The sequence below is a fragment of the Camponotus vicinus genome, unplaced genomic scaffold, assembly GCF_025532165.1.
Source record: "Camponotus vicinus isolate PSW18456_S1 unplaced genomic scaffold, iyCamVici1.0 SCAF_7, whole genome shotgun sequence".
Classification (NCBI taxonomy): domain Eukaryota; kingdom Metazoa; phylum Arthropoda; class Insecta; order Hymenoptera; family Formicidae; genus Camponotus; species Camponotus vicinus.
This window is the reverse complement of record NW_028141979.1, coordinates 13195090-13219730: the sequence shown is the minus strand read 5'-3', so window position 1 is coordinate 13219730 and position 24641 is coordinate 13195090. Positions and strand designations below refer to the sequence as shown.

General features: G+C 34.0%; 2 protein-coding genes across 9 annotated transcripts in view; one reads left to right on the top strand and one right to left on the bottom strand.

The window, feature by feature from the left end:
• Positions 1-24641, bottom strand: part of Dhc62b (Dynein heavy chain at 62B) — an 835389-nt gene that overhangs the window by 410751 nt on the left and 399997 nt on the right. The window lies entirely within an intron of this gene.
• On the top strand, positions 6803-10084 carry LOC145974807 (uncharacterized). Its single transcript, XM_083104830.1, has one exon. The coding sequence runs from the start codon at positions 6842-6844 to the stop codon at positions 10082-10084; it is 3243 nt and encodes a 1080-aa protein (XP_082960956.1). The 5' UTR covers positions 6803-6841.

Here is a 24641-nt window from a genome sequence, read left to right as displayed (position 1 = left end):
GGCTGAAGTCGGATCTTCGCTATTACAGCATGAAAAGCTGGCTAATGGAGATGTCCACCAGAAGATTTTTAATAAATATCCACTTACACACAATGCACAATTAAATATTAATAAGACATTTTTGCTAAGACATAAAGCGGATTAATAATTCAATTGCGTGACACAAGAAAGGATCCCCGAGGCTATATAATTTGAATCAGATTAAGATTGAATTCTCAAAATTCTGTATTTAACTGTAAGTGAATCTCGACTGTGATTAAGAAAAAGAGTGTTAATGAATGAATGAATGAACGAATGAATGAATGCTTATTCATTGCAACTTGTGCTCGCGTATTTTAAAATCATTGCTCCTCTTCCTTACTGGATATTAGGGACCTTTTTGAATGAATGAGACAATTTTTATTACTCCCTTCTTAGGAACAAGGAGGTTGACTTTTGGAAGGAAAGGGGTTTCCTAAGATTTTTAATTAGTTGAATCCTTTGGCTCGAGACTTAGCTCTATCTAGTAGAGTGAGAGTAGGATGACTAATTTACTGTTCATGAGAATTTGCTCATGAGTCAGGTGACTTGTCAAACGTATGTGTCGTCTCAAAGATTGTTTAATTTTCTTTTTGATAATTTTTCCGAGATGCAGTACGCTTTTGTTTGAATTGTCAAGTAGAAGAATTTTATATGGAGCATTATAAACATGCGAAGCACTTGGATTTTTATGTGACAACTGTAATTACAATTTTTGTTTCAGAAATCTTAAATTATAACTACTAATAATCCTTAATATTATTTTTATTTATTGTTTCCTACTCCAAGAAACAGAGTATCATATGCCTATTGTTGACGTGGTACTTAATAGGGATCGTTTGAACGCAAATGATTTTACATTTTACCGGACGTACCAACTATAAACATATCCAATTATTTGATTTTATAGTAAAAAAATTTGAGTTGACAGCGACGGGTCATTCGCGTAATGTCAGATTCCATTTATTATTCTCTGTCTTAGAAGGGAAGGGCGCGACCTTCGGAACACCGATTTGAATAAAATTTTAACTGTGTATACTATTCGATTAAAGAAGTATTTGAGGAAAGCGAGAGGATGCATCTCTCAGCCGTTTTTGAAAAAAACCAACTTAAAAATATGCCGTATCTTGTATACCAGTGAATTTAGACTAATCATCGAGTAAAGCGTTGTCTACAATGAGATTTTAAGGAGACTTAAGGCGTAAGACTTAAGTCTCCTTAAAATCTCATTGTAAACGCCGCATAAGCGGCGTAGCTCGGGCGGTAAAGCCCGAGACTACTACGCTGCTGGTCACAGGTTCGATCCCGGCCTGTGGTAGTTTCTTTTTTCATTTTTTCTTAACGCGAAACCTGCAATATTTTTATAAAATAAAGTTAATTTAATAAATAATTTTATTTTTTTGTTTTTATTTTGCATTACAAAAGGCAATTTAATTTATTTACGATATGTCGTTAATTTATATTCAATTTCATAAAACCTTACAATTTTATACATTCTACTCGATATTATCCAAAAAAATAAATTAAATAATTACGCCACTATTTAAATATAATTATTATTTAATGTAAAACTGCGAAAAATTTGTATTCACTATCATCATCATGTACATCTTGTACAAATTACGGTTGGAGCGAAGTTGACAATAAGTTTAAATATTTTTCGTATGTATAGTAAGGAAGGAGTGGTGAGTGAGGCCCGGATTCATCACTCCTTCCCCACTCACCGCTTCGCCGCGCGCCTAATATAAGGTTACAGTGGAACGACTCTCGTCGCCGCGCGCTTCTACTCACGCAGATTGGCCGAACATCTTCAATTAATTTTTCGTTAATTATTGCAAATATCGCAAAATAGTATAGGACCCTTTTTCTTAATTTGAGCCAATCTACCTTCACACTTCGGGACTGCGAAAATTTTCCTGACACCCTTTATATAGTGACAGTAATATGATGTATTCGCCACCCGTTATTCTGTCGGCGAGAAGTACATCAATGGAAAAAGATCGTCTCCGCGCGCGTTGTCAATACGTTGTTTCTAACAACGACTGTCAGAGAGTCCGAGCACAGCTGTTAAGGGGATCCTTAAGTGACGCTCGAACTCCAACGGGATAGCGCCCTCATTTAAGAGTAATTAAAATTGTCGATAATATCGACAATTTTAATTTCGCCATTACCGATATTAATATGTATATAATATGTTTTTTTGTAACATATGATTTGTGCATATTATAAAGAACAATTTTTATTTACATTTAACATGTTTAAATCAAACAATATAATATATTTATACTTCTCTATCACACGCATATGTAAGCGTATAAATAAAAAAAAATATATATATATATATTTTTTTTTATATATATATTTTTTTTTATTTATACGCTTACATATGCGTGTGATAGAGAAGTATAAATATATTATATTGTTTGATTTAAACATGTTAAATGTAAATAAAAATTGTTCTTTATAATATGCACAAATCATATGTTACAAAAAAACATATTATATACATATTAATATCGGTAATGGCGAAATTAAAATTGTCGATATTATCGACAATTTTAATTACTCTTAAATATATATATATATATATTTTTAATTTTAGATGGATCATATGTTTTCTCTTTGCATATTAGCAATATTATAATATTCATCGCCAACTAACTATATAACTGTAACAAATAAAATAATTCTTTGAATAAAAAGTACAACTTATACTCCAAAACTATATATTGCAGGAAGAGATGAAAAGAAAAGAAGGTTACAAACATAAATAAAAAATAAATAAATATAAAAAAATATTATAAACATTATAAACCATGTATGTTTTATTATTTTATATATATATTCATATATTTTCGTAAAACCAAAAAATTTATAATAATTTTTCCGTTATTACTTATTTTCTCAACAAACCTATTATTTTTTATTTATTCATTACCACAAATATTGTATAATAATGTCAATAGAATTGTAATTCCATTTATTATTACGTAATAATGTGTAGTTCCAAATATTCAGTTACTTGTTCAGTTGGTATAAATTATAGTTATGATATAAAGTATAGTTATAAATTTCAAAATTAAAGTTCCTAAAAATTATTGCTATATATTATGACTAGTCAAATCTTATATATTTATTCATTACATAGTATTGCCTATTATGTTGATTATAATAGATTTATGAACGAATGTTTACAATCTTTCATTTTCTCTCTCTCTCTCTCTCTCTCTCTCGCTCTTTTCGCAATATCTAATATACAATTTTGAAATATAAATTTTATTTGATTGACAAATATATTCCACTCGTTACGCTTATTGTCTTTATTTCACAATAGGAATTATAATATCTTGCAAGATAATATACAACAAATGATATGCGAGAACCGTTCGACTGTTATAACATTATAACGTGTCAAATATAATAGCGAAAATAAAAAATAAAAATTATATATTATTAGATTATATATATTGTGTTATTATATTTATTTATTTTTTTTTTGTGTTTACACACACATAATAGGACGCAAGTACGATGAAAAACGTTTGCCCTTTAGTGCGTGGAGACTTAGTAAAAAGAAAGGATGGTTTAAAAGGTTAGTATTTTTATATCAATTGAGAATTACTATTATATATACAACGCACGCACGCACGCACGCGCACACACACACACGCACGCATGCACGCACGCACACACACACACACACACAGATTATATCTCTCACAGATTTTCTCTCTTTCTCTCTTTCTCTTTCTCCCTCTCCCGCCCTCTTTTTCTCTCTAACTCCCTCTTCTTTCCTCTCTCTCTCTTTTTTTGTCCTTCATTCTTCTCTGTTATCCAGTTTATTACATACATGTTATATACATAAATGCATATAATATAAATAATTATATATATACACAAATAATCATGAAACAATTATTATTTCTAAAAGATAAGAATGCAGTCCTTTGCTCATCTTTATATGTAAAACTATATATATATATTTTTGTATAGTAGTTAGTGCCAGAGGCGGTCTATTCGTGAGCTGGCTAACAAATATTTTTCCCAGAGGCGGTTTGTTCGTGTGCTGGTTGATCTAAGAAATATTTCTTACCAGATGCGGTTTGCATATGCGCTCTGGTTATTAAAAAATATTTATATATATTTATAACTAGGTATTTTTTTATAGTAGTTAGTGCCAGAGGCGATCTATTCGTGAGCTGGCTGCTTTAAAATATTTATCCCAGAGGCAGTTTATTCCTGTGCTGGTTGATCTAAGAAATATTTCTCACCAGATGCGGTTTGCATATGCGCTCTGGTTATTAAAAAATATTTATATACAGGGCGATCCTGAAAAACGTTATGTCTTTAAAATGACGTATTCCTGACACCATTCTAAGACAATTTTTCCTTTACCAAAATTTGATTTGAAGCGTAGTTTTTGAATTATGAGCAAAAATAGTTAGTAAATCACGCGTCGGGTACAGAAGGCAGGCAGGAGCGGCGCGGCGTGCCGCGAGCGCGGGCGCAGCTGACCGCCCGACGGGTGATTATCACCGCATGAGTCGCTAACTATTTTATCTTATAACATAAAATTATGCTTTAAATAAAATTTTGGTAAAGAAGAAAATGTCTTAGAATTACGTCAGAAATACGTGTTCCTTAAAATAACGTTATTTTAATAATGAAAAGTTGTTCCGGATCGCCGGCCGTCCGACGTTGCAATCAGCTGATTGCTACACGCGATGTGTGTATGGCGGAGTGTGTGCGTAAGAGAGAGAGAGAAAGAGAGAGAGAGAGGGAGGGTAGGAGGGACAGACATTCATACACACGCACGCACTTTTTTCTCGCTCTCTTTCTCTCTTTTACGCAACACTCATACACTCTCTCATTCAGTCTCTCACTCACACTCTCTCGGTCACTCACTCACTCACTCACCTGCGTACTCACTTGCTCACTCACCTTGTAGCAGCGTAGCGAATCTTCATGCTATGTATTGTTGTTATCTGCTGCACGGTTATGATTGCTAGAGATGCGCGACACATCGAAATTTTTTCGATTATTAATCTCACACTCGATTGACACAATACAGATTACACGATAACGAGTTTACTGTTTATTCACTCACTATTGATTTATCGATACCAAAAATTACTTTCAAAGAAACGCGAATGCAAACAACACATGACTCGACGCGAAGCGACGGACCGCGGAGATAATTATTATTTATTATAATTAGAAATAGTTATTATTTATAATAAATAATTAATTTTTTAAGTATGTCATTATACGTTTCATGTTTTCTACCGCATTCGCAATGCGAAGGTTTTAGCCGATCGTTCGTCTTATCTCGCGTCAATCACACGCCACGCGCAAGTCGTTTGTTAGATGTCGCGTGTCGCGTTTCTGGCAACATAACTCTTGTGATCGCGCAGTCTCCGCGGTCCGTCGCTTCGCGTCGAGTCATGTGTTGTTTGCATTCGCGTTTCTTTGAAAGTAATTTTTGGTATCGATAAATCAATAGTGAGTGAATAAACAGTAAACTCGTTATCGTGTAATCTGTATTGTGCCAATCGAGTGTGAGATTAATAATCGAAAAAATTTCGATGTGTCGCGCATCTCTAGCAATCATAACCGTGCAGCAGATAACAACAATACATAGCATGAAGATTCGCTACGCTGCTACAAGGTGAGTGAGCAAGTGAGTAAGCAGGTGAGTGAGTGAGTGAGTGACCGAGAGAGTGTGAGTGAGAGACTGAATGAGAGAGTGTATGAGTGTTGCGTAAAAGAGAGAAAGAGAGCGAGAAAAAAGTGCGTGCGTGTATATGAATGTCTGTCCCTCCTACCCTCCCTCTCTCTCTCTCTCTTTCTCTCTCTCTCTTACGCACACACTCCGCCATACACACATCGCGTGTAGCAATCAGCTGATTGCAACGTCGGACGGCCGGCGATCCGGAACAACTTTTCATTATTAAAATAACGTTATTTTAAGGAACACGTATTTCTGACGTAATTCTAAGACATTTTCTTCTTTACCAAAATTTTATTTAAAGCATAATTTTATGTTATAAGATAAAATAGTTAGCGACTCATGCGATGATAATCACCCGTCGGGCGGTCAGCTGCGCCCGCGCTCGCGGCACGCCGCGCCGCTCCTGCCTGCCTTCTGTACCCGACGCGTGATTTACTAACTATTTTTGCTCATAATTCAAAAACTACGCTTCAAATCAAATTTTGGTAAAGGAAAAATTGTCTTAGAATGGTGTCAGGAATACGTCATTTTAAAGACATAACGTTTTTCAGGATCGCCCTGTATATTTATAACTAGGTATTTTTTTTTATAGTAGTTAGTGCCAAAGGCGATCTATTCGTGAGCTGGCTGCTTTAAAATATTTATCCCAGAGGCAGTTTATTCCTGTGCTGGTTGATCTAAGAAATATTTCTCACCAGATGCGATTTGTATGTGTGCTCTGGTTATTAAAAAATATTTATCCCAGAGGCGATTTATTTGTGTACTGGTTGATTTAAGAAATATTTCTCACCATTTGCATGTACGCTCTTTACTGAAAATTATGTTCTATTCTAAACATGATCTATTGTGCCACAGTTAATTTTCACAGTAATATTTATGTAAGATTTTATAATTAAAGGACTGCACTTATTTTTTAAAGGTTTTACTTTTTTCCTGATTTTTGTAGCGATATAAGTACTAATTCATTTATCTTTTTGCAGGCGACAATCATTGAAGCTGTTAAAGATTCAAGACACAAATGATTTCAGGTGCATGAAGGGTAACGACGAATCCATCAACTTTCAGAAATCGGTGGAATCTTTTCCCGATACGATGGATTTGGAAGTTAGTACCCAAATGCAATGCTTGGAGTCAATTTCAAATACAGGTATGTGTTATGAAAATGTCGAACTTGAAGATAACAATACTTTTGTTATCGATAATGGCCCTCTGGATGCATATCGTATCAAAGAAAGCATGCCTGAAGGCCGACGCATTGTCGACATTTCTTTTCTGTGGAGTGAAATCCATAGAACATTTGATAACCATGCGCGAGGAATAGAGTGCCAATTTAAAGATTGGAAACTCATAAATTCTAGCCGCCGTGGGTTTAAGACGCAGTTATTCTTTCAATGCCAAATGTGCAATTATAAAGCTAACATCTGGTCAGAACCCACAGAGCCAGAAATATTAGATATTAATATGGCTGTTGTAACAGGAACTGTTACGGTAGGAATTGGTTATGCTCAGCTGGAAGAGCTGTGTGCAGCCATGAATATTCCTTGTTTGTCCGAGCCAACTTATATAAAATATAGAGAAAATTTAGTCGATGATTTTCAGAAAACAACTATGGAAAATATGAAAATGGCTGGCGAAGTTGAAAAACAACTCGCTCTTGATAAAAACGAAGTTATAAACGGTTTTCCGTATATAACAGTTGTTGCGGATGGTAGTTGGATGAAGAGATCGTACGGCACTGCCTACGACTCTCTTTCCGGTATTGGAGCCATAATTGGTTACCGCACGAGAAAAGTTCTCTTCATTGGTGTTCGCAACAAATTTTGCACATTATGTAATATGGCAGAGCGGAAAGGTGTTCAATCACAAGTTCACAAATGCTATAAAAATTTTGATCGCAACGCAAGCTCCACAAGCATGGAAAGCGATGCCATCGCGGAAGGTTTCAAATGTAGCCTCGAAATGCATGGACTGATTTATAAAACGGTTATTGCCGATGGTGACAGTAGCATATATCAGGCTATTGTTGATAACAGACCATATCGTGAACATATGGTGACTGTAAAAAAAATTGAATGCACCAATCATTTGCTTCGCAATTTATGCAAAAAGCTAAAAGCTGTGGCCGAGATGTCTCAGCCAAAAATGCATAGACAACGTGGTTTTGTGGAGATGCGAAATGTTGTGAAAAACAACATTTTAAAAATACGAAAGGAAGTAATAGAGGCAGCCGCTCTACGAAAAAAAGAAAGGCAACCTCAACATTGTCAAGCTATGGAATTACAAAAAGATATATTGAATATTCCTAGCCATATTTTTGGCGAACATAAGCGTTGTGAATCACGCGGTCGTACATGCAAAGAAAATTGTGATGAAACGAACAAAAATTATGTACCGTTTCTAAAATTTCACGGTCTTTATTCAAAAATAGAAAGTGCTGTCATATATCTAAGCGCTTACTCTGAAAGTTTATTGTTAAATTTAACGAATAACCCTGCAGAATCATTCAATTCAATAATCTGCAAAGAAATTGGCGGAAAACGTATTAATTTTGGTAAACGAGGCTCTTACAATGCTAGAATTGCGGGAGCAGTTGTGCAATATAATACGCAACAAGTACTTACACAAGTACATCAAAGCATGCGTAAGACTGTTCCGTCTATTGTCGAGAATCTGGAAAAGCGACGACAAATAAAAGTTGCGAAAACCAGAGAATCTCGAGAAGAGCAGGGACGGCCAAAAAAATTCAAGCGAGAGTCAGGAACGGATCGTTATTACGGTCCGCAATCGCAAAAACCAGATCTTCCATCCGATATATTCGAACAACTTCGGCAAAACCATTTAGAAAAGTTGTTCGAAAATGCGCTAAACTGGCAAAAAATTGAACTCGATACAAGAAATCAAAATGAATCAGAATTATGGTTATCACTGAGACGAGAAATGTTGACGGCATCCAATTTTGGAACTGTATGTCGCATGAGACCAACAACATCTTGCGCAGCGACAGTAAAATCCATTTTATATCCTTCGTTTATTGATAATGCAGCCATGAAATATGGTCGCGATAAGGAAGAAACAGCAAGAAAAGAATTGGCTTTGAAATTAAATAAAGAGATAAAACCTTGCGGATTGTTTATTGATATTCAGAATCCATTCTTGGGTGCTTCACCTGACGGACTTATTGAAGAAAATGGTCTTGTGGAAATTAAATGTCCTCTGTCAGCTGAGCACTTGACAGCAGAAAAAGCCGTAGAGACACTGCCTTCTTTAAAAGGCATTTTTGATAAAAAAGATCCACATAAAATGAATCGAAATCATAGATATTTTTATCAAGTTCAAGGTCAATTGAACATAACGCAGCGAGAATATTGTATTTTTGCTGTTTGGACTCCAAAAGGCATGAAAATATTGCGCATTGATAGAGAGAATATCTTTTGGAGAAATCAAATGTTGCCTTTTTTAACACGCTTTTATAATGATTGCATGCTTCCAGAAATCTTGGACAGTCGTCATAATAGGCATATGCCTATCCGAAACCCAAGATATATAATAGAAGCTAAAGAAGCTAAAAAAGAAGCAGCAAAAAAGATACTTAGTCGAAGTACACGAAATGTAGAAAGCGAAAATGGCATAGAAGAGAGCATACAATTCAAAGCAAACGTTTCGTCAATGGAAACAGCAATGACTGCTACTATTGCTTTGAATAAAGAGCAAAATGATGATGACTGCATTATCATAAGTTACTCGAATAACAAACGAGATATAACTGAAGACGATATGGCAAGACATAAAAAATTTTTAGATGAGACGTTTGCTTCTCCTTCTTCAGTAAAAAATAATGTCTTGTCTATAAAGAGTCAGTTAAATGATGAATCATTGGATTTATTTTTGCGCATCATAAGAGAAGTTTCTTGTTTCGAAACACAAAGTGTGCTATATTTAGAATATCCCCACATGATTGTAGCTAGTCATAGTGACAAAAGCTTACAAATAATTGGAGGAAATTGTAGTAATCACTGGAGATGTATTTTCTTTGATGATACCAAACTTCATATGTACGACAGTCTACCCGGCTGTACATATGATAAATTGGTAGCTAAAGAAAAAAATTATATACATCTTCGTTATCCGAGAGTAAATTCAAGTGACATAATTTTTGAAAAGGTTCAATCTCAACCTGATAGAATAAGTTGTGGAATTTATGCCGCAGCTTTCGCCACGACTATAGCCTTAGAAGGCAATCCTTGCGAGGAGAAATATTCGAAGAATGTAAAATGCATGAGAGAGCATTTTTATAAAATTATAGAAAGCAATAAACTGTTGCCTTTTCCAAAGTAAAAAGTTATTCTAAAAAATTTAGCCTGATGAAATACTCGTCAGAGTGAATAGAAAAAACATGCTTCAATTTCACTTGTAAGTTCTGATCGGAGAGACGAAATAAAGAAATAAAATATTTTGGTTGCGTTCTCACGAGAATGGGCGATGGAGGGGCCCATTCTATATTTATATATATTTCTATATTTCTATATGCTAAATTCTATATATTTTATATTTCTATATTTTTTACAATGTTTAGAATATTTATCACTGTCAGGATCGAAACAATTGTATTGCGTTTGTATGTTTGTATTTTCAAATATTTACAATATAGTATCTCGATCCTGATGGAGTAACAAATTTTTATATTCTAAATATTATAAGAAATAAAAAAATGTAAAAATAAAAAAATAAAAAATAAATAAAAAAGATAATAATAAAAATAGTTTATAAATAAATAATAATAATTTATAATCTCGAGATATTAACTTTTTCACTTAAAATGATACACCCTGTATATGTACATTTTTTCGGTTTGAAAATAATTGTAATGGATGGCATTTTTGTGATGACAAGAAACGCGACAGAAATCGGATCATTTTTAAATAAATTATTAAATTTTACATATAATTAGAAATTATCCGATTTATGTCGTGTTTGGTGTCATCTCAAAAATATAAAATCCATTGCAATTATTTTCAAGGAAAGATCTCCGATGTCGAAGCGAGAGCGAGAAGGAGTAAGGATCAGGCGACATGACGTATTGTCAAAGAGTTTCCGAAGTCTCGCTCGCGAGGCTCGCTTTTACTTATCTTTATATGTCATTTTACTATGGAAAATAAAACTTTTATATTTTGCATTTTCACACACACACACACACACATACACACACACACACACACACACACACACACACACACACACACACGTGTGTATATATATAGCGAGAAGGAGTAAATATTATATATATATATATATATATATATATATTTTATATATATATATATATATATATATATATATATATATATATATATATATATATATATATATAAAGATGCGAGATGACGTGTTATGAAAGAGTTCCGAAGTCTCGCTCGCTCGCGAGGCTCGCTTTGTCTTTATCTTTATATATATATATATATATATATATATAAAAATTATATATATAATAAATTTCTTTATCTTACATGTATACACACACATATATACAGGGTGGCCCATTTTAATCCATCCAGTCGAATATCTCGAAAACCAAGCCTGGGAGAGAAAAATGTTTCAGATAAAAGTTGTTTGGTTTCGAGGGGGCCATAAGATGGTACCATTGGTTTGACCTTGAAGAGTCATTTGAAGGTTACGTAAAGGTGACCTTCAATTTCTTAAATGGAACCTACTATTTGTCATTGCATATTCTTGTAGCTTATCTCAAGAGCTTTCCAAAACACTATAATTAAGTTAGTTTTCATTAAGTACTTTCCGAGTTATGAGGCTTGAAATAATTTCTCAATTTTACATAAACCATAAAATATCTAGTAAAATATTCATTTTTTGATTATCTTACCTTGATACTTTTATGTACAAAATAATGAGAGGAATCAATTGGTGTAAAGGAAACACATAATTGTTTCGAAAAGAAAAATGTAATTTGCAATTATATAATAATTTAACAATTATTTTTTTTAATTTTTTTTATGAGCATTTTTTAGATGAGCGAAAATTATTTCTTAAACAATTGAAGAGAGAAGAATTAAAGAAAAATTATTTCTCATGACAATCCTTCGCGCAAAGAAAATGCTCGAGCTCAAGGGCAGTATTGAAGTTATGAAACAGGCCGCAAAAGCATAAGCTAAATTTACACATTTTGTGCGCGCGCGCTCGCATATGTGTACGCTCGCGTATAGGAGTTTAGTGAACACCCGCACCCCTGTTATCTAAGCCTATCCCCTCCACTTGTTGTAAATACGCTTTTGTGGCCTGTTTCGTAGCTTCAATACTGTCCTTGAGCTCGAGCATTTTCTTTGCGCGAAGGATTGTCATGAGAAATAATTTTTTTTTAATTCTTCTCTCTTTAATTGTTTAAGAAATAATTTTCGCTCATCTAAAAAATTTAACTCATTCCTTGCTTGCAAGAATAATGGCTGAGTTGTCGGAAAAAGAACGCATTTATTTGCTGATGATGAAAGGGTATGGAGATAAGCAGAGATCATATCAAGAGACATGTGATCTTTTTAATGCAACTTTTAACGCGCGAAATCCAATTTCAAAATCCACAGTTGTAAGAACGATTTATCGTTTCCTTCAAACAGATAGCATAAAAGATCGTCCGCGCAGTGGACGATCGAAATCTATCTCTAATGATGAAGAAAGTGCAGAAATTCTGCAAAGCTTCATTGAAACACCTAATACGTCCACTAGAAAAGTTGCTACAGAAATCGAAATCAGTCAGCGATCGGTGTGTAATATTCTAAAGAGGTACAGATTTCATCCTTATAAAATGCATTATGTGCAGGAGTTAGTTTATGAAGATTTTGACCGGAGAATGAAATTCTGTGAATTCATTCAGGCTCGCGGAAATGATTTCGTAAATAACATTGTCTTTACCGATGAAGCTGTCTTTCAACTTAATGGAAATGTTAATCGTCAAAATTTTCGATATTGGAACTCCGAAAATCCACATTGGATGAGAGATAAGAAATCTCAATATCTTCAAAAAGTCAATGTCTGGACAGGAATAATTGAAGATCATTTAATAGGCCCATCTTTCTTCAATGAAAATCTCAATTCCGAAAGGTATGAAGCTATGCTAGTTGAGCAAATTATTCCTGCTATTCAAAATATCTTTCCTAATAATTTCGATCGCGTGTGATTTCAGCAAGATAGAGCTCTAGCACATTTTGGGTTAAGGGTACGAAGATTGTTAGATGAAACTTTCCCTAACAGATGGATTGGGAGACGAGGAACAATTGAATGGCCTCCAAGATCTCCCGATATGACACCGCTTGACTTTTTTTTGTGGGGCTATTTGAAAGAGCAAGTTTATAAAACTAAACCAGCAAACATTGAAGAATTAAAACAAAGAATAACTGACGAAATGAGTTTGATAACTGTCGACATGTTAAGAAATGTCAGAGATTCTTTTCAATTGAGGCTAGTACACTGTCAAGCGGTGGAAGGAAGGCAATTCGAACATTTGCTATAATTATTACCAAATATGTATTTACGTTTACGCGCACGCGCGCGCGCACACATACGCACGCACAAAATGTGTAAATTTGGCTAAGAAACTTCCACGTGGTCATAGGCAACAAGAGAAATTTTTTAGATACAAAAAGAAATTCTTTAATTAAAAAATACAAAAAAAAAATTTTTTAATTAAAAAACAAAGAATCTTTAAAATTAAAAAAATTAAAAAATTTTAAAATTAAAAAATACAAAAAAGGGGTGTAAATCCGACTGAGCAACCTCCACGTGGTACACCTTGGGTAATGCGAATGCCAGCGGTACTGTAACTTTGAAGTCTCATAACTTGAAAAGTGCTTGATGAAAAAACAATTATAGTGTTTTGAAAATGTCTCGACTTCAGCTACAAGAATATGTAATAAAAAATGGGGGTTCCCACTTAAAAAATTTGAGTTTACCTTCAAATGACCTCTAAATTTGACCTCAAGTTCAAAGTCACCGTCAAGTCCCTTTTTTAAGACATTTAATTTGGTCTATGGTTTTTTTCTGTAGGACTCGATTATGCTGAGATATTTGGCCGGTCCAATACTTTTTGCTCACCCCATGCACGTTAATTCTCTCTCTCTGTCTCTCTCTCTCATTCTCACTCACTCACTCACTTATTATTTATTCTTATCTTGTAGAGAATCTTCGTACTGCTGATAAATAATTGTTACGCGTTAACAGTATACCGCGCGCGTTTCTTTCTTTAAGTCATTTTTGTAATTTATTTATATCGAGTGTGTAATTAGTAATTGAGTGCATTAATCATTTATAAATTTGTTAGTATATTTTATCGATCGTGAGTGATTAAGTGAGTAAATTCGTAAGTAACGATAGAAGAGAAGAAAAAACTTCGCTTTCGTCTAACACGATGTGTCAGAGTGTATGTGTATGTATTGTGTGTGTGTGTGTAAGAGAGAGAGAGAGAGAGAAAGAATTAACGTGCATGTGTGTATACCTATTTTCTCTCTTACACACACACACACACACACACACACACACACTGATTGCTACACTCATCGCGTATAGCAATCAGCTGATTGCTATACGCGATAAGTGTAGCAATCAGTGTATGTGTGTGTGTGTGTGTGTGTGTGTGTGTAAGAGAGAAAATAGGTATACACACATGCACGTTAATTCTTTCTGTCTCTCTCTCTCTCTCTCTCTCCCTCATTCTCATTCACTCACTTATTATTTATTCTTACCTTGTAGAGATTCTTCATGCTGCTGATAAATAATTACACGTTGATAACAATGAGACGTTTCCCTAATACAGCAAGATTCTCTACAAGGTAAGAATAAATAATAAGTGAGTGAGTGAGTGAGAATGAGAGAGAGAGAGAGAGAGAAAGAATTAACGTGCATGTGTGTATACCTATTCTCTCTCTTACACACACACACACACACACACACACATATACTGATTGCTACACTCATGGCGTATAGCAATCAGCTGATCGCGGCGAGCACCCTACGTAATCGCCTATATCGGACGGTGAATCGTACCGTCCCTGCCTACCTCTCGTACTCGTTTCGTAATTAGTTAACTATTTTCTCTTATAGTTTAAAAACTAAGCTCCGGACAAAATTTTGCAAAAAGAAAAATCGTCTTAGAATTCACGCAAGAATTCGATATTTTAAAGACAAATGTTTGTTTAGAATCACCCTGTATATATATTACTGTTTTTTACCTTGCTTATCTCTGTACTTTATGTTTTCACGATTTTTGTCAGTTTTTACATCATTGCCACAATATATTTTGCATTTATATTTAAAAAACGCTTATTGCGCTTATTAAATGTTTATTATACTCACGCGTGCACAAATATCAAAAACTGTCAAATAGTTCACGCAAACTAACAGACTACTACTGAACAGTGTTACTAATCCGCAGAAATTAAAATGATGTTGCCCCTGAGAGATTTTTGTTAGTACCAACATTATCCCTTCTAATTTTCGGGAAAATGTCGTGTAACCGATTCGTGACTACTTCGTGGTATTTGTCACGTGTGTAAATGTATCGCGGTACGTATCTGATTACGGCAAAGTAGGAGATTGCCGAAATTCGAAATATTTGCGTATGTTAGGAGCGTTATATCGAAAAGTTAGTAAGAGAGGCGTAAGTGGCGTCCGACGGCTATCGATTATCGATCGCATTGACCGTGCTCGTCACAAGCGAGCCCTCTCGTCTTCGCAAGTTGATTAATTATTCTCACTTGATTATTAGGCATTCCTTCAAACCCATTGCTGTTTTGTTGAGTATCGAGATTGAAAATTAGAGCGAGTAAAAGTATGCGCGGGAAAAGTCCGTAAATTAAGGCGAAGATTTGATTGTCGTATTGTCGTTACGTTCTTCGATGCGCCGTTCGGCCTTGCTAAATCTGGCCGTAAAAACATCTAGAGAACATTAGAAGAAATACTAGGAATGTGATAGCGTTTTCTTAGATTTTCGATTTCGCCTGAATATACGATCTGTCTGATTTTTGCGTTGTACGAATTTCGATGCATTATCGAATGATTACGATCACCGTTGTCGAATTATTATTTGTTAATTCCGTGGGGATTATTCCCCTTTGTTTGTTAATATTTCGTTTACTATTCTATATTTTCATTTCTTCTTTGTTAATTCTTTCTTTTAATATTTGTTTTTTAATAAATTTATTATATTCTATTGTATTATAATACGGTCGCGTAAATTATTTAAGTGTCGGCCTTCTGTGAACGTAAATTCTGTCGTGTTTGTCGAATCCGTAATTTTCGTGGTCTCATATAATTTAATTATAACACCTTTTCCACAGACCCTGCCCCTCTACCGTTAGGCAAGCTAGTCGGCCCGAAAAAGGCAAACATTTGTCGAGTATTTTGTTGTTTCGCGAATTGATACGTGAAAGACCGTATTTGACGTCCATTTTCGAGATTTTGATACGGCCTTCGCTTCATCGTGGCTCGCACAAAATAGCCTCCATCCTTGTTCCTCCGAGCATGAGTATTTTTTCTTGTTGCATGATTCTTTTTTGACGACGTTTCGCTCCCTAACATCCTCTCTATCACTTCGAGGAAATAAAAATTTACGTCGCAGTACAAACGTATTTTTTTATTTTTAATTATTACATGTGTGCAATAATGCTTGTAAACAATCCCTCTGTCGACAATTGGGAATGTCGGCAAATGAAGTTGTTCAAAAAACTTTGTAAATAAACGAAGCTATGAAAATTGGGGATGTAGGTGAACAGGACTCTTTTTTATAGAAGTTAATAATTTTTTATGTATTTGTTATATAAAAGAGAAAATTAATAATGACTTGTTTTCGGCCGTAATGAATCAATGATCATTCGATGGAAACGATGAACCTTTCTTATGCATGTTTTCTTATGTATATTCTCATGTAAAAATAGAAAAGATGGGATGCGATAATAGAAATAGAAAAGAGATAGTAGAAAAAGGAAGGATAAGAAGATGTATATATTCTTAGGTTTTTGTTTCTACAAATTTCTACAAATCTGCTATTTTGGATATTATTTTCCCATCAAATTATCTTAAAATTAACATTTGATAATGATTCAGCCTATCAAAAGATAAAAAAAAGCATGCATAAGAAAAATTCCATCGACACGACCAAAATCAGGTTATTTTATTCATTGTCTTTTAATAAAAAATGAAAAACTTGCTTACCTCGCCAGACGTGAGACAAAGCTTGCGATTATCATCAAGAACCGTATTCAAACTTTCGATCCATGTAGCATCTACTGGCCCATCAAATATAATCCATTTTCTTTCGAATGAATCATCCGAGACAAACCTTCGGAAAGCGGAAGCACACACTCCATCAGTCCATTCAGAGGATACTGGGTCAAAATAACCATACAATTGACCCAGAGTGATGGCCTTAGGATTCAGAACGAAGTACGTAGTCGGCGAGCTGTTTTCATCATTACGTTCGTACATCAACGTCAGAGCATCGGCCAAAATGCGAAGAACAGTAGTTTTGCCTCCAAATGATTCTCCAACCAACAATGTTTGATCGTAATATTTAAAAAATTTGTTTATATATATATATATATATATATATATATATATATATATATATATACAGGGTGGGGCATTTATAGTGACACAAGCAATTTTTTCGAAAACGAAGCGAGATATAAAAATATGTTTCAGACAAAAGTTGTATGGCTTGAAGGGGGACATAAGATGCCATTAGTTTGACCTTGAAGAGTCACATGAAGGTCACTTCGGAAAAAAAATGTAATTTGCAATTAACAATTACATATTTTTTCTTAAAAACTGTGTGTTTCCTTTACACCAATTAATTCCTCTCATTATTTTGTACATAAAAGTATCAAGGTAAGATAATCAAAAAATGAATATTTTACTAGATATTTTATGGTTTATGTAAAATTGAGAAATTATTTCAAGCCTCATAACTCGGAAAGTACTTAATGAAAACTAACTTAATTATAGTGTTTTGGAAAGCCCTCGAGATGAGCTACAAGAATGTGCAAAAATATATAGGATATTCCATTAAAAAAAATTGAAGTGACCTTCACGTGACCTTCAAATGACTTTTCAAGGTCAAACCAATGGTATCATCTTATGGCCCCCTCGAAACCAAACAACTTTTGTCTGAAACATTTTTCTCTAAAATGCTTAGTTTTTGAAAGAAAAGAAGTGTACGGGTGGTCTAGGACACCCTGTATATATACAGGGTCTTTCAGACCATCCATGCACCCGTTTTAAAATGAAAATAAATGGCTTTTATCAAAAATCGCGAACAATTTCTAAGTTAATCGGGTACGCTCTATCAAATGGTGATATTTTCAACTTTTGATTCCGACCAGAAATACGCCATCCGGATCGGAAGTTGAATTTTTTTAGGGGAACATGGTACTTTTTATTACAGATTCGAATTGTACGTGAAAAAATAAGAAACTTTTGTATCAAACGTTTTTTCTGAAAGTGCCTCTGTCAATCATAAATTGACCTTGAAAGTAACTGTGATAAAATAATGAACTTCAACAGAGGCACTTTCAGAAAAAACGTTTGATACAAAAGTTTCTTATTTTTTCACGTACAATTCGAATCTGTAATAAAAAGTACCATGTTCCCCTAAAAAAATTCAACTTCCGATTCGGATGGCGTATTTCCGGTCGGAATCAAAAGTTGAAAATATCACCATTTGATAGTGTTTACTCGATTTACTTAAAAATTGTTCGCGATTTTTGATGAAAGCCATTTATTTTCATTTTCAAAAGAGGTATACGGGTGGTCTGGGACCTATATATATATATACAGGGTGTCTCATTTTAAATAACGACCTCAAATATCTTCCGAATAATACGTTTTACAGAAAAATGTTTCAGACAAAAGTTGTATGGTTTCGAGGGGGCCATAAGACGGTACCATTGGTTTCACCTTGAAGAGTCATTTGAAGGTCACGTGAAGGTCACTTCAATTTTTTTAAGTGAAACACTCTACATATTTTTGCATATTCTTGTAGCTCATCTCGAGAGCTTTCCAAAACACTATAATTAAGTTAGTTTTCATTAAGTACTTTCCGAGTTATGAGGCTTGAAATAATTTCTTAATTTTACATAAACCGTAAAATATCTTGTAAAATATTCATTTTTCGATTATCTTACCTTAATACTTTTACGTACAAAATAATGAGAGGAATCAACTGGTGTAAAGAAAACACATAGTTGTTTTGAAGAAAAAATATGGAATTGTTAATTGCAAATTACATATTTTTTCTTCAAAACAACTATGTGTTTTCTTTACACCAATTGATTCCTCTCATTATTTTGTACGTAAAAGTATTAAGGTAAGATAATCGAAAAATAAATATTTTACAAGATATTTTACGGTTTATGTAAAATTAAGAAATTATTTCAAGTCTCATAACTCAAAAAGTACTTAACGAAAAGGTACTTAATTATAGTGTTTTGGAAAGCTCTCGAGATAAGCTACAAGAGTGTGCAAAAATATATAGGGTGTTCCGTTTAAAAAAATTGAAGTGACCTTCACGTGACCTTCAAATGACTCTTCAAGGTCAAACCAATGGTACCGTCTTATGGCCCCCTCGAAACCAAACAACTTTTGCCTGAAACATTTTTTTCTAAAATGCACCGTTTGTGAGATATTTAGGTGTATCCAGACTTTTGGCGCACCCTGTATACAGGGTGACCCATTTTAACTTAGGCAGCCAAATAACTCGAAAAATAAGCAAGATAGAGAAAAATGTTTTAGACAAAAGTTGTATGGTTTCGAGGGGGCCATGAGATGGTATCATTGGTTTGACCTTGAAGAGTCATTTGAAGGTCACGTGAAGGTCACTTCAATTTTTTTAAATGGAATACCCTATATATTTTTGTACATTCTTGTAGCTTATTTCGAGAGCTTTCCAAAACACTATAATTAAGTACCTTTCCGTTAAGTACTTTTTGAGTTATGATGCTTGAAATAATTTCTTAATTTTACATAAACCGTAAAATATCTTGTAAAATATTCATTTTTCGATTATCTTACCTTAATACTTTTATGTACAAAATAATGAGAGGAATCAATTGGTGTAAAGAAAACACATAGTTGTTTTTAAGAAAAAATATGGAATTGTTAATTGCAAATTACATATTTTTTCTTCGAAACAACTATGTGTTTTCTTTACACCAATTGATTCCTCTCATTATTTTGTACATAAAACTATTAAGGTAAGGTAATCGAAAAATGAATATTTTACAAGATATTTTACGGTTTATGTAAAATTAAGAAATTATTTCAAGCCTCATAACTCAAAAAGTACTTAACGAAAATGTACTTAATTATAGTGTTTTGGAAAGCTCTCGAGATAAGCTACAAGAGTGTGCAAAAATATATAGGGTGTTCCGTTTAAAAAAATTGAAGTGACCTTCACGTGACCTTCAAATGACTCTTCAAGGTCAAACCAATGGTACCGTCTTATGGCCCCCTCGAAACCAAACAACTTTTGCCTGAAACATTTTTTTCTAAAATGCACCGTTTGTGAGATATTTAGGTGTATCCAGACTTTTGGCGCACCCTGTATACAGGGTGACCCATTTTAACTTAGGCAGCCAAATAACTCGAAAAATAAGCAAGATAGAGAAAAATGTTTTAGACAAAAGTTGTATGGTTTCGAGGGGGCCATGAGATGGTATCATTGGTTTGACCTTGAAGAGTCATTTGAAGGTCACGTGAAGGTCACTTCAATTTTTTTAAATGGAATACCCTATATATTTTTGTACATTCTTGTAGCTTATTTCGAGAGCTTTCCAAAACACTATAATTAAGTACCTTTCCGTTAAGTACTTTTTGAGTTATGATGCTTGAAATAATTTCTTAATTTTACATAAACCGTAAAATATCTTGTAAAATATTCATTTTTCGATTATCTTACCTTAATACTTTTATGTACAAAATAATGAGAGGAATCAATTGGTGTAAAGAAAACACATAGTTGTTTTTAAGAAAAAATATGGAATTGTTAATTGCAAATTACATATTTTTTCTTCGAAACAACTATGTGTTTTCTTTACACCAATTGATTCCTCTCATTATTTTGTACATAAAACTATTAAGGTAAGGTAATCGAAAAATGAATATTTTACAAGATATTTTACGGTTTATGTAAAATTAAGAAATTATTTCAAGCCTCATAACTCAAAAAGTACTTAACGAAAATGTACTTAATTATAGTGTTTTGGAAAGCTCTCGAGATAAGCTACAAGAGTGTGCAAAAATATATAGGGTGTTCCGTTTAAAAAAATTGAAGTGACCTTCACGTGACCTTCAAATGACTCTTCAAGGTCAAACCAATGGTACCGTCTTATGGCCCCCTCGAAACCAAACAACTTTTGCCTGAAACATTTTTTTCTAAAATGCACCGTTTGTGAGATATTTAGGTGTATCCAGACTTTTGGCGCACCCTGTATACAGGGTGACCCATTTTAACTTAGGCAGCCAAATAACTCGAAAAATAAGCAAGATAGAGAAAAATGTTTTAGACAAAAGTTGTATGGTTTCGAGGGGGCCATGAGATGGTATCATTGGTTTGACCTTGAAGAGTCATTTGAAGGTCACGTGAAGGTCACTTCAATTTTTTTAAATGGAATACCCTATATATTTTTGTACATTCTTGTAGCTTATTTCGAGAGCTTTCCAAAACACTATAATTAAGTACCTTTCCGTTAAGTACTTTTTGAGTTATGATGCTTGAAATAATTTCTTAATTTTACATAAACCGTAAAATATCTTGTAAAATATTCATTTTTCGATTATCTTACCTTAATACTTTTATGTACAAAATAATGAGAGGAATCAATTGGTGTAAAGAAAACACATAGTTGTTTTTAAGAAAAAATATGGAATTGTTAATTGCAAATTACATATTTTTTCTTCGAAACAACTATGTGTTTTCTTTACACCAATTGATTCCTCTCATTATTTTGTACATAAAACTATTAAGGTAAGGTAATCGAAAAATGAATATTTTACAAGATATTTTACGGTTTATGTAAAATTAAGAAATTATTTCAAGCCTCATAACTCAAAAAGTACTTAACGAAAATGTACTTAATTATAGTGTTTTGGAAAGCTCTCGAGATGAGCTACAAGAATGTACAAAAATATATAGGATGTTCCATTTAAAAAAATTGAAGTGACCTTCACGTGACCTTCAAATGACTCTTCAAGGTCAAACCAATGATACCATCTTATGGCCCCCTCGAAACCATACAACTTTTGTCTAAAACATTTTTCTCTATCTTGCTTATTTTTCGAGTTATTTGGCTGCCTAAGTTAAAATGGGTCACCCTGTATATACAGGGTGTCTCATTTTAAATAACGACCTCAAATATCTTCCGAATAATACGTTTTACAGAAAAATGTTTCAGACAAAAGTTGTATGGTTTCGAGGGGGCCATAAGACGGTACCATTGGTTTCACCTTGAAGAGTCATTTGAAGGTCACGTGAAGGTCACTTCAATTTTTTTAAGTGAAACACTCTACATATTTTTGCATATTCTTGTAGCTCATCTCGAGAGCTTTCCAAAACACTATAATTAAGTTAGTTTTCATTAAGTACTTTCCGAGTTATGAGGCTTGAAATAATTTCTTAATTTTACATAAACCGTAAAATATCTTGTAAAATATTCATTTTTCGATTATCTTATTTTAATACTTTTATGTACAAAATAATGAGAGGAATCAATTGGTGTAAAGAAAACACAATTGTTTCGAAAAAAAAAAATGTAATTGATAATTGCAAATTACATTTTTTTTCTTCGAAACAACTATGTGTTTTCTTTACACCAATTGATTCCTCTCATTATTTTGTGCATAAAAGTATTAAGGTAAGATAATCGAAAAATGAATATTTTACAAGACATTTTACGGTTTATGTAAAATTAAGAAATTATTTCAAGCCTCATAACTCGAAAAGTACTTAATGAAAACTAACTTAATATACTTAATATACTTATAGTGTTTTGGAAAGCTCTCGAGATGAGCTACAAGAATGTGCAAAAATATATAGGGTGTTCCATTTAAAAAAATTAAAATGACCTTCACGTGACCTTGAAATGACTCTTCAAGGTCAAACCAATGGTATCATCTCATGGCCCCCTCGAAACCATACAACTTTTGTCTGAAACATTTTTCTGTAAAACGTATTATTCGGAAGATATTTGAGGTCGTTGTTTAAAATGGGACACCCTGTATATATATATATATGTATATATAATTAAAAAAATGTATTCGACCAAACTAGTCAGAAATTTTTGTTTTATTGATACGACGTTTCGACCATATGGTTGTGGTCCTTATCAAGTATATACTGGAATAAAGATTTATAATTAATTAATTAACGGTTAGAATACATAGTACGCTCACGAAATTAGGGTGTGAACAATTCTCATACCGATCAGGAGACAGGCATAGACGATAATTTTGTGAACTACACAAGTCACATTTGCATAAAAAAAATGTTAACTAGATTTTGAACTTTAGAGACAAATTGATGTGTCCATGTGAGACTTCGTCAAGAAACTAAATACATCTGGAGGAAAAACGAAACTAAGTGACCTTTATTATTTTGTCGTAAATGTTGTTTAAACTCTCTGTGTCTTTCTGTAGGTTAATTAAATTATTGAGTTTCTTGATATAGAACATCTCAGCAATTTCCCTCTTTCGAACATATTTTTCATTATGCAAAATATTAGGATTCAACCAGTCAAAATCATGTCCAGCTTCCAATCTATGTTTGCTTATAACTAAGTGATTGGTTTCATGTAACTTTATATCATTACAATGTTCTTTCACTCGCGTACGTAAATGTCTTTTTGCTTGCCCAATGTATGATAAATTACAATTCTTACAGTTTAATTTGTATACAACACTTGTCATTGTTATGTAAGCTGTCTTTCCCGCGTCTTATTAAATTATTTAGTTTTTTTGTCATTTTGTAGACGACATAAAACAAAAATTTCTGGCTAGTTTGGTCGAATACATTTTTTTAATTGATCCTTTGATTAATTGACTAGCGATATTAAGACATTTTATATATATATATTGTGACGTGACGCCTTTTGCGTTCCGTCACAGTGACCCCGCCGGGGGGAGGTAGCGTACGGAGAGTCGTTCTTCGCACCTGAGGGGAGCCCCTTATCCGATCTCGCGATATATCTTTGTATAGATTTCTGTGTTTGAGATTTAATTTTAAGCGAACAGAGCGCGGCAATCTGAGCGAGCGGATAATAAGTGATGTACAGCAAGATCCCGGAGGGTGCAGTTACCGAAGAAAGGAAGAGGAGAGACTCGGACCGATGCCTCCACTCCAAAGAAAGGTCACGTATCGAGATCCCTCTCCGCCGCTATCCATAGGTAATCGTTGTATTAATATCCGCTAATTTTAGAGAAACAACGACGGGGAAACCCGGACGAGGGAAGATCAACACTCTCCCAGGCTGCAGACTGAGGAGAGGAGATACATCCGGAGACGGACGAGGATACGGCCTGGCCAGCCCAAGACGTCCGATCTACCGAGAAAATACAACCGTCCAGGATACCGTCGACAGTGGATTTTGGCTCCTATCGAAGGGCAACCCGCATTACAGCAGGACGAAATTTGAGAGGGCGGAGAATATCGACCCCTTGTTATCGAAAATCGACAGGATGCGCGGAAAATCGGCGCGGGACTCGAGGGCCTTGCGGAGCATTTATCACAAGTCACTGTTCGACGAGCTATAATAGCGAAAGGACGACTCTCCATTCCGGCTACCGTATCGAGAGCACGACCGCAGCGAGCACACAGCGAGGACACGGACACCGGAGAAACTGTAAG